This window comes from Monodon monoceros, unplaced genomic scaffold (genome assembly GCF_005190385.1).
Source record: "Monodon monoceros isolate NGI ecotype Baffin Bay Population unplaced genomic scaffold, NGI_Narwhal_1 Super_Scaffold_3, whole genome shotgun sequence".
Taxonomy (NCBI): Eukaryota; Metazoa; Chordata; class Mammalia; order Artiodactyla; family Monodontidae; genus Monodon; species Monodon monoceros.
This window is the reverse complement of record NW_021703780.1, coordinates 79,667,365-79,682,251: the sequence shown is the minus strand read 5'-3', so window position 1 is coordinate 79,682,251 and position 14,887 is coordinate 79,667,365. Positions and strand designations below refer to the sequence as shown.

Below are 14,887 nucleotides of genomic sequence, written 5' to 3'. Positions count from 1 at the left end.
CTGTTCAAACGTGTAGAATAGCTTCCTTATGAACCCACACAAGTAAACCAGGCTAAAGCAGCTTACCAAAAAAGGAAGGAAAAATCATCAGACCCATGAACCAGATGCCCAACTTTCTAGGTTCTGGGATCTTCTACCAAAGAGATATAGGTCGTCAAAATGAAGTGTGGAGAATGAGAATGATGGACACATGCACGCTACCTCTTCGTTTTTACTATTGAGAGCCATTTAAGTTCTGTCTACCAAAGGTCCAAATCAAGAACCTTTAGTGTACCCTCGACACATTAAATGAGGGAAAATACTTTTTTCCTTACTCAAATCCATTATATAAAATTCCAAATTTCACTTCAAAAACCTAGCAGGTGTCATTTACAGCATTCTTCTGATGAGTTAGAGATCCCAGACCACTTATTTTTAATTTCTGTTTTTGCAAATAATTTTTCAATAAAAAACAGCCAAGATTTTAGGATGGCAAGTCATTTTAACTTCACAGAACCAAAATAACAGTACTCTAAATCAGTATTTCTCAAGCCTTTTTTTTCTTCAACTTGTTTGAGTGACAGAACTCGGAACAGTCGTATATTAGCATAATGATACAATGATGGGGATGCAGGATGAATAACTGAAGGTATTTTCCTACCTCATCTACTCCCTTGTTGAGAATCAATCAGTTACAAATTATAGTAGCTATTATAAATAATAGTGTTGGGAAAAAGGTGGGACTCAGAAAAGGCAACCATTAAACACAAAATACAGAGCATCTGCCTTTGTATCAGTTTTGTTTAGAACTAATGTAGCACATAGAAACTAGGTTGAGGTCAAAGTGGAAAGCTTGGTTCTAATCCCGGGTGAGCCCGTCATTAGTTAGATGACCTTCAGCGATTCACTTGGTCTTTGTGTTTCTCATCTAATAAAATAGAGGCAATAGCACTGGTTCTACCACTTCTCGGGGTGCTCTAAGACTTAAATGAAAATTCAGTTTTTACAAACATTGAATGCCTAGGATGTCCGAGGCACTGAGCTGAGGGGAACAAGAAATAAAATAAATCCCTTGCCTTCATGGAACTTACATTTCAATGGGGGGAGATAGATGAAAAATAAATCAGGAAAAGATGGGTGGTACTGGTGGGGGTGGAGTTGGAAGGCATTCTATCTTACATGAGGTGGTCAGGGAAGGCCTCTCTGGAGTTTTAAAAAATAGAAACTTAAATAAAATAAATGAGTGGTCAGGGCTTCCTTGGCAAAAGACACGGCAAGAGCAAAGGCCCTGATGTTGGAGGGGCTTGGTGTGTCTGAGGAACAACAGTCAGTGTGGCTGGAATGGAGTGAGCGGGTGGAATGGAAGTGCGGTCCGAGCAGTGTGATTTAGATTGATGGTGGAAGGAAGGGGTAGGGCTCTCATATGAAAGGAAACGGGAAGCCGTTTCCTGGAGGGATCTGAGCAGAAGAATGTAACCTGACTTACGTTTTAATAGGATCACTCTGGCTACTGTGTGGAGGACAGAATAGATTCCAAGGGGTCAAAGGTGACTGAAAGGAGACCACTTCAGTGGCACAGCATTAAGGCAGACAGAGTAGGCTAGTTTAGACTAGGGTGATAGCAGTGCAAGTGGTATGTGGTCAGAGTCTAGGTGTATTCTGAAGGAAGAGGCAACAGGATTTTCTGATGGATTAGACATGAATTGTGAGAGAGAGGAGTGGGATACGAAGACTTGTGGGCAGAACCAACTTAACAAAGGAGCTACCGATATGAGTGAGCTTGCTTTAGAATTTCAAGAGCATTATATAAGGTGACCTTAACTAGTTCATTTTGTACCGCAGACCAGGCATTTGATAGAATAAAATCTTCTCCTTCTATTCCTGATATAAGGTATTTCATGATTTTCACCCAGTTTTAATTCTGCAAAACTCACTAGTCGGAGGTCAATTTACGACAATGGAAGTTTTCAGTCAGAAAAGGTTTTATTATAAGAAACAATGCCATCAGATAAAAATGCAAAAACTTGTGCAATTATGGCAAAATGTTTAAAAATATCTACACGTTTGCCCCCAAAGGACTACAGTACTGACTACATACCTGAGCACTGAACATTTAATGCCATTTTAAACTGCCTCACGTAGGGAATCTGATTCCTTGCAGGTCACGTCCACTTTTGCTCATGCACCAATGAAACCAGCTTGATGCTTAAGCATCAACTTCGTAGGATAACAGAAAACAAAGATGGAAAATAAAGAATACAATTTCTACTTTCCTATAACATAGTTATACCACGTCCAGTTTTCAGTGTGTAAAAACTATATAGGAAAGTGCTACATACTTTCTTCATATGCAAAAACAAAGGTCAAGTGGGACTGGCATCTGTCACCCCATATTTTAATTCTGTAGTACCCACTGGGCCTTTTACTTATAGTCTCATCATACTATGCAAGTGTACCTTAAATATCTAAACAAAGACCCACGCATATTACTAATCTTAGTTTTCTAGGACCTCTTCTGAAATCATTTGAAAAGTGGCAAAATATCCCAGCTGTATAATTTAAACAAATAGTTCTCCATACAAAATTCAATATATATTCTACTTCCGTAGCAAATTCTAAACCTTGGCTTTGACACACTATACTTAGACCACACCCTCAGTATAGCAAAAGGATCAACTGTTGCGCAGATCAAGAGAATAAATCGACTCGGGCACATTGTAAATTAACTCAATATTCTAATGTCATGGTTTCAAGTAACACGTTCTTCTAAATAAATACAGGAGATTGTCAAAAAGCGGCAGGAAGTCTTAGATATGCAACAAAGCTTTCAAAAATAAATTACATGAACATCTCTTGTAAAACTTAGCTTTGTTTTTTTCCTCCCTTTGCAATGCAGCACAGTAAAGATGCTTCAAAATGCTCACAGAAATAGCCCCAAACCAGCAGGAAGACAAAGAAAAAATGGGGAGAAAAAACATAGGTGATTAGTTGACAAAGTCGATAAGGAGATTATAGACACACTACCAAGGCCAGCAAGAAGACAGCACGTATCCAGCTTCCCAAGACTAGATTTTAAAATGTGAATTCTCTAAATGCTGTCCACTTTAAATTCGGCTTCAGGAAACGTTCCCTACTTGTAGAGGGCTATGACAAGCAGTTTGGAAAGTTTCTGAAAAACGAGGTATGTGATGCAAAGAGGCAATGTTTTAAATTTGTTTCACAGTATCACATTACCATTTGTGCAAGAGTTTTTAATACAAACCATGCCAGTTTGTTTTAACAGAATCAAAATGTTCCAGTTAAGGACAGACTCTGGGCTATACTTATATCCTTTATTAATTATTCCAGGCAGAGTAAAAAATAAGTTACTGATCCAAATAACTGCCTTATGTATAACACATGAGTTGATTTGTCCTCTGTTAATATTTCTAGCTAACTGTTAGAAATTCATCAGTTAAATATGAAAAACTGTTTAGTACCTATAATGCTATGGTTCTATTCACTCACTCTTTTCCTCCTCAATCACCTTCAGCTAGAACAAGGTTTTCAATGCAAAATTATTCATAACTGTTAAGTGCAAAAATTAAAAAAAATGAGGTTTTATTTGTTATAGGTAACATAAAAGCCATTAAATGAGACTACTGCAGGAGTTTTATGTTTCTGGAAAACAGAATTTTAAAAATAGGAGTAAAACTTCACATTACGCTCTGTGCAGAAGAGAAATAAGTTACCTTTCATTGTACTGATACTGAATGGACAGGTAGAGGATAGGAAAGGGGGTTAGGCGACAAAATGGCCCATGTTAGTGCAAAATGAGTATAATATTCTTTTCACTATTCTAAGGTTGAATCCAGTTAGACCAATAACTGGCCATACCTTGCCATCATGCTAGTAGAGAACCCTGTGAAATCACAAGAGTTCAACAGGTAAAGGACTATGGCCATGAAACTAACATACCAGTTTGAAAGGTAAGCATAGGCTCAGACAATTTAAATCTACCTAACTATACACATGAATTAACTTATACTAGCACCAGCCACCTGTGATTTTGAGCCCTTTTCAGGATTTAAAAAAATGAGACAGTGTTAGCACTTGAAAAAATTGTCAACAGAAAACTGCTACTTTAAAACTTTAGCTTAACTTAAAGCAACATGGGAAATATAAAACAATCAAACTAAAAGCTCTTTCTGAGACTGATCTGGTTTTCCTTCAATCTACTCTAATAACAGAACACATTTAAATCCAGTACACTTGAAAACAGTACACAAATATACATATATTCAGAATGAGGATCTCAGTTAGTGCGTCTCTGTGGTAGAGAGGTCACAGCTAAAGTCCTAGTGATATTGCCTCAGATTTTTACCCGTATTTAAAATAAAAAGTCACATCAAACTATTTTGGATGTCTCTAACCCATAATACCCTAACCACTCTTCTAAGAGTGCATAGTTGTCGATTCATCTGGTATCTCAGTGACTATTCATCACAAAATTCCAGAATGATGTGATTACGTTTATACCAGAAAAAAAAAATGCTGATAATTGCACTTTGTTACCTTTTGCTTACTGAAATGAAAACATCACAAGGATGAAAAGAAATCCCTCCCTACACTCATCTTTAAGAGCACCCATCTCCATGTATAAACTCTCTCAGCTTTCTTAAATACTGACAGCACTTCTTGTATCATTGAAAGACCAAGTTTCCTCAAGCACAAGGTGCCAGTGAGCTCACTAAGGCCTGCCATTCATTAAAGTACTTTCTGAAGACACTGAGGATAGAGTTTAGCAACAGCACATTCAAAATGCCGGCCAAGGTCCCAGAGCCGATCTGGGGTCTCATACACTTTCATCCATTGGTCAGTGATGTCATCATATTGGTAAAGAGAATTTTTTCTGCTGGTTCTGAAGACATGTTCTTCAACGGTCACTTGAGTAGCTCGAACAAATAAATGGAGTTTGTTCTGGAAAAGTACCAGTTTAAGGTATGGGTTTATGGACTCATCACAAGGAAAGTCCTTCTTACGAGTCCATTTATTGAGCTCGATATCATAGGCTTCTACAGTAAACATGCGCTGATGACTCCCACAGGTTCCGGCTATGTAGTAGATAGAGTTCTTGTACACAGCTGCTAAGCCCTGGATTCTAGGCACAGTCATGGGGGTTAAGAAACCCCAGTAGTCTTTCTGAGGCTCATAGAAGAGGAAAAATTCTCCTAAAGAAAGAAAAAGGGGGGGGGAAGAAAAAACAATAATATGTACATTTACATGTCTCTTTTTGGTTGTATGTTGAAGACCCAAAGGTATAATTTTCCAAATATTCTACTTTCTAAAACATTTCTTTTATAATCTCCATAGATACATTAAATATTATGGTAGCTTAAAACATCTTCATTCCATGCACAACATAACATAGTATTAGAGTGAACGTGAATTGGGGTGTTCAAAATGGGGAAGTATGAGGCATTAGTTTGGCTCGATGGAAGTATAACAGTTAAGAGCTTGGTTTCATTTACTCTCTCCAGTTGGGTATTTCAGAAAATTTATTTGAAGCCAGCTCTAAAAAAAAAACATTATTACTAATGGTTAACCAGTAAGATGAAAATATGTATATAGCTTCAATCATGAGTAAGCCACTATAAATTTAAGTGCTAATTATTTAATTAGAAGATGGTACATAGAATTGTTCAGATTTGTGTCTATGGGCCACTAATGTGTTCACTTTAGTGTTGGTGCAATGCAAAGACAAATACTCAAGAGGAGAAAACATGACCTTAAGATGATAGAAAACAGCACACTATTTATGGGAATTGACTATGAGTCAGTTTCAATTCTATTTTGACAATGAAAGGGTGTGCTGAGTCAGACTGCAATACAAAAAATGTCTAAAAGAATTAAACTAGTGAAGATTTACAAGAGCTTGGTAATTATGACATTTGTATAAAATCCTTAATATGAAAATCTGAATCCTTTATGAACAGATTAAATGATACTCCAGTAGCCACTGACAGTAGAGCATAAGCTTCTGACTATTCATGTCAAGTTTATTTATATAAAGAGGCTTTGTTTAGATTATAAGTACCTACTTGTAGATTGAGCTTCCCCTTGAAAACTGTTCTGAACTAGGTTAACTCCTATCAACAAATATAACTGCCTACTTAATAAAAGTGATGCTGTACTTTCAATTTTTCACAAAAAGCTTGTTAAAGTCCTAGCTTTTGCCTGCATATTATGTATGCTTATTGACTAACATATAACAGGATTCTTAATAAAGACAGGAATTAACACTTTCTACCATGTACTACCTCTCTAAAAATTTCTTATAAAAAGGAAAGATAATACATTTTAAAAGTTGATTTTTAAAATCTAAAGTCTTCTTAATAAATTAAAACCAGTGGTGGGCAATTAAGAAAACCCTTAGTGCCTCAGATTTCTCTTTTATAAAATATGATCTCAGATTAAACAATGTTCATTCCAGCCCTAAAATTCTATTAATTCATTGTTACTTTGCCTTAGTATTTACATTAATACACAACCTTTACATTCCCTTTGGGAGTCATCTAATTAATTCTATCTCTATCAACTAACTGGTTAGCCAGTAAAACCAAAATATATAAAGAGAGAGCTTCATCATATTGGATGATATAACCTATTCAACCACACTTGATAGATTTTACATCCATTCAGGTACTCCATTTTTTGGCAAGACCAACAAACCTAAATCATGTCCATGCTTCTAGTCAACTAAAATAAGGCACTAGAGAGTACTACTCCCTCTGGAGAATTAACTTTACATTGAAGTTTAAACATATGGGTTTAGGCATTTCTAGGAAATTTTAAGCTGGATAAAGGATTAGAACAAAGAATATTTAAAAAAAAAAAAAAAAAGAATGGGAAACGACCTAAAAAATCACGTGTGTCTACACAGAAGTTGCCCCCTTTTCCTTGTTTTTTTGAGTAGTCAGTGTAAGGAAAACATTTATATATAAGCAGTTAAGAAACACAAAAGAAGAATAAGGATGTTGGCACTGTCAACACTGCATTCAGCATTCAAGCAACTAAGATAAGAATTCAAACACAAGGAAAACATTAGCACAAATCAGAACCTTGAATCAAATATCTTACTTGCTCTTACTAAGTTCCTCTTTCTACTTCTACTAGATCATCTTTGCCAGGGTAATAGTCTTCAATCGTTTAAACAAAAATTTCTAAGCTAAGTATATTATCGTCCCTCTCATAATGTTAACAGTAAGAAAAAGGAGACATCTCAAAGTTTTTCAGTGAAAAAAACTGAAAACAACGTTATGGATGACAGCATCAACTGCAGTGAAATTAAAATCTTGAAGACTGTAATTGAAAACTCTTTGTAGTTAAGTTTCATAACCTTTGCGATCGTAAGGCTTATACAAAATTCTCTGGCAACTGAATAGTACAACTGCAGTTGATGCTTTGTTCTTTTTTCTCTTTTAAACTAATCCAGTAAGTTCCATAAGAAAAGTAGTTGCTACATTTCTTGATTATATATTACTGAAGAGCAAAAATGTCATGTATCAAACTTGCTTTCTTGTTTGAAGTCTTAAAAATGGCTCTGAAAGAGTTTTTCCCAAATCCTGAACTATTATTTATGAAAAAATATTTTCAAAAATACTTATTCCGCATGATGTCAAAACACAGTAAGAACATAAAACACAGGATCATTTTAGGAACCTGCCTTTTCTGATTGAAAAGTTTATTTTCTTTACTGGTCCTTTAAAGAACAGACTGGTCCAACAAATAGTTTATGATAAGAAAGCCAGAGGCATTCCTCAATGAACAGAAACAACTTATGTTTTACTATGAGTGGGTGAACCACAATTTGACCTGTTACCCTTTCATGAAGAACTAAATCACTTAGGCACCTACCCTGTAAAACATAGATCTTCTCTTTGTACTCCACAGCATTATGAAACTCCATAGCAACAGGCATGGCACAAACGGTCGTCCAGCAATTCTCTCTGCTGTCGTAGCACTCCACAGATTTTAGTGAGTTTCTCCCATCACCTTCATAAACTCGCCCTCCGATTGCATACATCTTACCACAGCAATACACCAGTTTGCAGCCTATTCTGGCTCGAAGCAAGGACGGTTTGGATAGCCACCTATTAGTGGAATGGTCATACATCCAGAAATCATTTTCTGCCTTGTGGTCGATGGAGACCTCACTACTGCTTGGCCTGTACCCTCCTGCTATGTAAATATCATTATCTGGTGATACGAGAATCCCAACTTCTCTTAGATCATTTGGTGGTTTGCATAGTTTGAACACTCTTCCTGTGAATATATCTAGACAAGGCACTGTTTGCTTCTTTCCTGAGTGTTTGTGGGCAGCATCAAAACATATGATCATTTCCGATGCAGTCATTCCAAGTCTCTGTGTGCAGCCATTGGTACTGGATGGTCCCTTTTCCACAGAGCTTTTGGCTATAGCCTGTGCAAACTGAGGTGGAATTTTCTCTATAAAGGTGTCTTCCATCAGAGGAAAACGTATGCATTTGGCAAAAATTTCTGGAAGGTGCACTTCTCTTTCATTCTGCTCATGTTCAAACCACCTTACAATGCTCTCATAAACATGCTCTTCCCGGTCTACGTTTAAGTCGTCACTGTCTAGGATACTTATCAGTTGGTCTTTCGTCAACTGAAGAAACTCTTGTTCTTTGGTGACACACAGGAACTTTTTACGAATGTATTCTTTAGATCGATCTCCGAGTTCCTGATGACCATAATGATCAGCAAAGATGAAGACTCCAATAGAATTCTGTGGGTCCAAATGACTGATCATGTACTTAGCACATTGGTCCTGGATGGAGGGAATCTGGAAGATGCTAGCTGCAGTGAACAAGGCTTGAACATTGGCCTCTGTCAGAACAACTCTGGAGGTATAGGCATAGTTCAACACTAAATCCATCGACTCAGCTTCAACACCGACGATTCGAATTTCTTTTTGAGTGCTTTCTGTAAGGCCGCTAGTGAACATGGATCTAGGAAGGAAAGAGTGGTGAATTTATGTGTGCTATAAATAAAAATTATTGTGGCAAATTTTTAAAAACATAAAGTTACCACAAAGACAACATTTTGAAACTGTAAAATATTTCCTAATGTGTTTCCCGATATCCTAAATATCAGGAAAGCGGATAAAAGTTGATCATCTAGCAGAAGAATTTGGTCTGGCTAATCTTAAAAAACCCTATTCTCAGGACCAGTCAGTCCACTTTGTGCCAACTCTGAGAAAAGGAGAGTATACCTAATTAAAGCACACCAGAAGGTGGCATGGAATATTCCAGGACATCTTATTTCCCTTGGAGCCCAATCGAGGCTTCTGGTCAAGATGCCTTAGGGACTTGAGATCTTCAATCACCAGGTCAGTCAGAAAGTTTAAGAATACCCATAGAGTGTCAATGTGACACATTAGCATATAGAGACTGTCTAATAAAACGTCTCATGACCCAGTGGAAATTTACAAGGCAACCTGTGCTCAAAACATATCTTTAAAAATTTCAACTTAGAAAAACAAGATGTTCTTCAGAAGTTCATATTTTCTATCTACTCTATCTACTTCTATGTACTTTTAAAATAATTATCCTTTGAATGCTTCCTTAATGATTATAGAGAATATAGAGAACATCAATTCACTTATCCTTGGATATTTTGAAAACTTTTGCTTGACTCAAAGTTACCATATTTTTACCTATATATATTTGTATATAAATAAAGATTACAGTAGGGTTAATATAATACCTACTTCTAAAGAGAGTTTAAGAATTAACTAATTCTTTGGAGAAGATAATGGTTTTCAAAATTCCAAACTTTTGTCTTTGAGACCAAGCTTTTTTCTTTTCTTTTTTTTCTTTTAAATTATCTGTGTATTTATGGTACTTTCTTGGCCAAAACATTAAGTAGCCAAAAGCCTGGCTCTTTATTTAAAGTCCTAGTCGTTTATAAACATCATTTGCCTTTCTTTTCCCTCCTTTAAGGTTTCTTTCTAGGCTGTTCTTAAAATTAAATAAAAAAATAAAATCAAAAGGTCTTTTAAAATCCTCTTGAGAAAAGGACTGTGTGCCCTAGGATGCTTAATAGATGTCTGTTGAAGACACCGACCTAACACTGCTGATAAACTCCATTATTCAGATCCAGACCCCTCCTATTTTATTTTTAAGTGTGATCCTTGAATGGGAAGATTTCCAGTCACTTTTAAAGTTTTCATCAGAAACATGAAATTAATTCAAAAATGCAATATGGAATATTGGAGGTATACAAGGGTACCTGGACCCAGCTTGTTGCCTGGGCTAACCGTCCTTTGAGTCCTATTTTTACTTCTACTATGTAAATTTTAAGTGTAATATCATGCAGACTTTTTTTTCTTAAATGACTAGAAACTAGATGTACCATTGTATGAGCTTGTTTTCAATTCAGGTGCTGAAAAACTCAGTTATACAGCTCCCAATTAAAAAGAAAAATAAAGCCCTTCATCAGGCAAAGATTAACTCCCAAAGGAGAACATTACCACATAGCCCTTTATCATGGGAGCTACTACTGACTTGAATAAGCTGGTCTCACACACAGGAGCAGCGTGACACTCAAGTTCTCCTCTGTTCTAATAGGTTCTTTATGTAAACTCGATATGAAGTGGGAGTACTTCCCCACACAAAACCCTGAGCAGCAAAAATTTTCTATTAATCATACGAATTTTACTTCTGACAAGTCACTGGGAGCAGGAAACAGCCAGGCCAGATTTCAAGCTATTCTATTCTTCCACCAGTGATGCAAGACTTAGAAACTATTAAGTATGACTTTCTACAACTCACATAAGGAGCAACAATGGTACCAAGAAAGTTCTGGGGCTTCCCTGGCGGCGCAGTGGTTGAGAGTCCGCCTGCCGATGCAGGGGACACGGGTTCATGCCCCGGTTTGGGAAGATCCCACATGCCGCGGAGCGGCTGGGCCCGTGAGCCATGGCCGCTGAGCCTGCGCGTCTGGAGCCTGTGCTCCGCAACGGGAGAGGCCACAACAGTGAGAGGCCCGTGTACCGAAAAAAAAAAAAAAAAAAGAAAGTTCTGTACAAACAGCTCTAGCAAGAGAGAAGAACCTAATCCTTAAGTCTTCTAGCCAAATATCTTCATTTGAATTCACATACCTTACGCTTAGAAAGTTTTTCAAGCATTTCCTTAACTGCTTGGAAATTAAGAGAATCTACTGTAGCATACTTCTTTCCAAGTGATTTGTCAGGTCTTCAAAACTTAATTTTAAGTAAGTATGATCGTTAAATGATATAAGCCAGAATATAGAACTACAGTGAGATATAGACATCTTCACTTTATTTCTTTTTACTATTCAAATCTAATATACAATGAACACTTCTGTATATTAAACTTTAAAGAGAACCCACCCTTGTTCCTTAAAAGTCATACAGTGACTAAGAAGCCTGGCTCTGGAATCAAACCCAGCCTCTGCCACTTACTAGTTAGATACATGATTTAGGCAGGTCACTTAACCTCCTTGAGCCTCAGTTTTTTCACACGTAAAATGGGAATAACAACTATGTAGAGACAGGATTGTAAAGATTACATAAAGTAATGTATGTAGAGTGAGCCTTGCCCAGAGCTTGATAAGCAGTAATTGTGACAAATATTTAAACACATAAATGACCTAACCATATCTAATGGATAGCCTAGATAAATAAATCTCACCAGCAGTTTCCATTAGAGGCCCAACTTCATACCTTCTGTGTATACCTGTTTCTTCTCTTTTCTTTCCAGCTCACTGCCTCATTATGGTTAATACTTAATAGTCTAATGACCTACCCTACGTAAGTCTAAATGGTTACATCACAAACAGCAAACTGAAGTGACTATATTTAACACAGTATTCTGAGAAAGAGGAACCAGAAACCAGTGTCTGGAACACTACACTGCTATATGCCCTATAAAGGTTGAGAAAATTATTTCACAATCATTTCATGCACCATTTCTGAATACAGAAAGGCTTAAAGTGAGCACTTAAGCAAAAGGAGAAGTTAAACTCAAACAGGAAATTGCCTTTATCACTGATCTTAGAGTATGAAATTATTTTTTAGACCCAAGTTTTGAAATTTTACTTTACAAAGTTTTATGATGTATAAAGATGAATATAAATGAAAATGAAAACTTAGCTTAAAAATACTTCCGGGGCTTCCCTGGTGGCACAGTGGTTGAGAGTCCACCTGCCAATGCAGGGGACATGGGTTTGTGCCCCGGTCCAGGAGGATCCTGCGTGCTGCGGAGCGGCTGGGTCCGTGAACCATAGCCGCTGGGCCTGCGTGTCCGGAGCCTGTGCTCCGCGGCGGGAGAGGCCACAGCAGTGAGAGGCCCGCGTACCGAAAAAGAAAAAAAAAACTTCCGGAAAAGAAAAAAAAAAAAAAACTTCCGGAAATCTTAAGAAATAATCACTAGTCTGGGGCCTAAGACACATAGAAACTGTATTTCATTCATTTTCATTTCACTGCTCTTATCCCCTGGGCATTAAAACAATCCATTAAGTGGGTAATTTGTTTTAAACTCTAAAAGAGTTAATGTGCACGAAAGAAATCCTGGATAAATTTTTGGAACAAATTTCAGATTAGCACTGTCCAATCAAACTTTCAGTAATGGAAAGGTTCTGTATCTGGGCTGTACAGTGTGGCCGCCACTACCTACAGGTGGCTCCTGAGCACCTTAAATGTGGTTAGTGTACGTGAGGAAGTGAATTTTTAATTTTATTTAATTTTAGGTAAGTGAAGTTTAAATAGCCACATGCGGCTAGTGGCTGCCATATTGGGCAGTGCAATTTTAGATTTTTCTGAAACATACAAACAAAAACATGTTCACTAACTTAAAAACCAACCACCTGAATTCTAGAAGAATTTGTCAAATAAAAAAAGGGGCGGGGTGCGCTTAATAAAATAGGGCATGTTATTTATTCTCAGGAAACAAATGCACTGGTTTCATCTCATTCTTGCATCTCAGTCTAAAAGTCAAGTGGGCAATACTGAGGGAGAAAGGGAACTTGGTGAGGATATCAATAGAGGTTTCCACCATCGTCATACCTGAAGTAAGGGCTGATTGCAGCAAGAACGTTTCTATGACAGGAAAATGTTTTCCCGTGATCCACTTCCACTACAATGTCTGTCAGCTGTCCTTCATCGTACATTGTTTTGAGTTGCTTTAGAATACTGCAAGCATGGAAGGGGTCCATGGCATCGTTGGCTGTGTCTGAAGATGGAATCCCATTCGGTGTTGGGGAAGACTTACTTAAATCTAGGAGGAGAAAAATCGTACAACCACAAGAAGTTCGGAGCCAGTTTCGGCGTCGCGGGTTTTATTTTTTGTTTTTTGGTTTGGGTTTTTTTTTTTTTTTTTTTCCTTGGTGTGTGTGGGATGGGGCGGGGAGTTGTTTGTTTCTTCGCTTGGCTTGTTTTTTCCCCGCTACAGAAATGCATATATGTACACAGACACCCCCAGTGGGACCGCGAGGTAGGATCTGGGAAAGAGCGAGCTGCGATGCAAGTTCACACACCAGCCTGCTCCTCTGGGAGCCCGGCGAGCCCGAAGCCCCGTGCTCGCAGAGGGACCGTGCGGGCAGAACAGGCGAGGTGTCTGCGGCGACTCCGCCGACAGCCAGAACGTCCCAGCTGAGAGCGAAGGGCAGGAGCCTCACGAGGGAAGCTCGATGGATGGCGGCCGCCAGTGCCCCCTCAACCGCCTGGCGAACAGGTCGGAACGGCGGCCGGTACCCGGCCTCCCCATCCCTGTCCGGCCGGACCGCCCACCTCCCTCCGCGCCATTCATCCTCCCTCCCCTCATCCCTGTCCACCTCTCCATCCTTCGCTCCGGCTCCTCATCGCCACCGCCTCAGCTCGCAGCCTGAGCCTCGTCCCCGGCCCACCTCCCCTCCACACCTCCCAAGCCACCACACGACCCACCTGCCGACGCGGCCATTTCTCGACGGGGCCCGGGCTCCAGCTATTTAAAGAGGAAATGTCATTTCGCTTCTCTCTCTCCCGGGTTCCGGCTCTTCTAAGCCGCCCCTAGCCAATGGGGTGGCCTATGCATCCGGCTCCGCCCCCAAGCTCCGAACTCCGGGCACCGATTGGTCACGAGGAGCGCACAGGTGAGTCGGGAAATGTAGTTTTATTGACCCCGCTCCCGCGTGGTCCGGGTAGGGCGGAGGCCCAAGCTGGGGATTCCTATTGGCTGGTCCGGGCGGAGGCGGAGCGCAGGGAGCCCGCCAGCCTGTGTCTGTGGGGCGCGCAGTGCCTGCCGGGAGAGGTAGTCTTCTGGCTGAGGAGAGCTGTCATTCTGAGAGGCTGGGGTAGGGGAAGCTCTTGAAGTGCAAATTTCCCCATTTTAGGCCTCTCTCCAGGCCCCCGGATCTTTTTTTTTTTTTTCCACCTTGTTCTTCGTTTCCTAAATCTCCTGCCAATGACTAGCTTCCGGTATGAAAGCGGGGGTCCGCGTGAGGGCTGTGAAACCAGAAAAATTTGGAAATGGACAAGAAGGCTGTTGTCCAAAAATGCGAAGGAAATCTGACACCCCACCCCGAAGAAAAATATCAGGAGGCCGAAAAGCAAGCCATCTCTGATGAATCACCTGTGACACCCAACTGAAATAGCATCGCCTTGGCCGAGTGCTCCGGTTGCCACAGATAAACTTGGTCTGGTTACAATGGCTGGCCAGGATCGTTAACTCCCACTCAATGCCTTGCTTTTCTCGAGCACCCAGGGAACACCTGTTCCACTTTTAAGAGTACAAGAACATTATAAAGGGATTCAGACGCTTTCCTTTTTGCTCCTGGTAAATGGAGTGGTTAAGATACTATGTAGACTGGGATTTCCTTTGACGAAATACTGGAAAGTGCCCTGAGT

General features: G+C 39.3%; 1 protein-coding gene across 1 annotated transcript; it reads right to left on the bottom strand.

Moving 5' to 3' along the window:
• Positions 1-1,951: 1,951 nt before the first annotated feature.
• Positions 1,952-14,003, bottom strand: KBTBD8 (kelch repeat and BTB domain containing 8). Its single transcript, XM_029244234.1, has 4 exons — positions 13,946-14,003; positions 13,070-13,280; positions 7,876-8,990; positions 1,952-5,189 (listed from the first exon to the last, which is right to left on the bottom strand). Exons 1-4 carry the CDS (start codon positions 13,959-13,961, stop codon positions 4,726-4,728), a joined length of 1,806 nt encoding a protein of 601 aa, XP_029100067.1. The 5' UTR covers positions 13,962-14,003; the 3' UTR covers positions 1,952-4,725.
• Between the last annotated feature and the right edge of the window lie 884 nt (positions 14,004-14,887).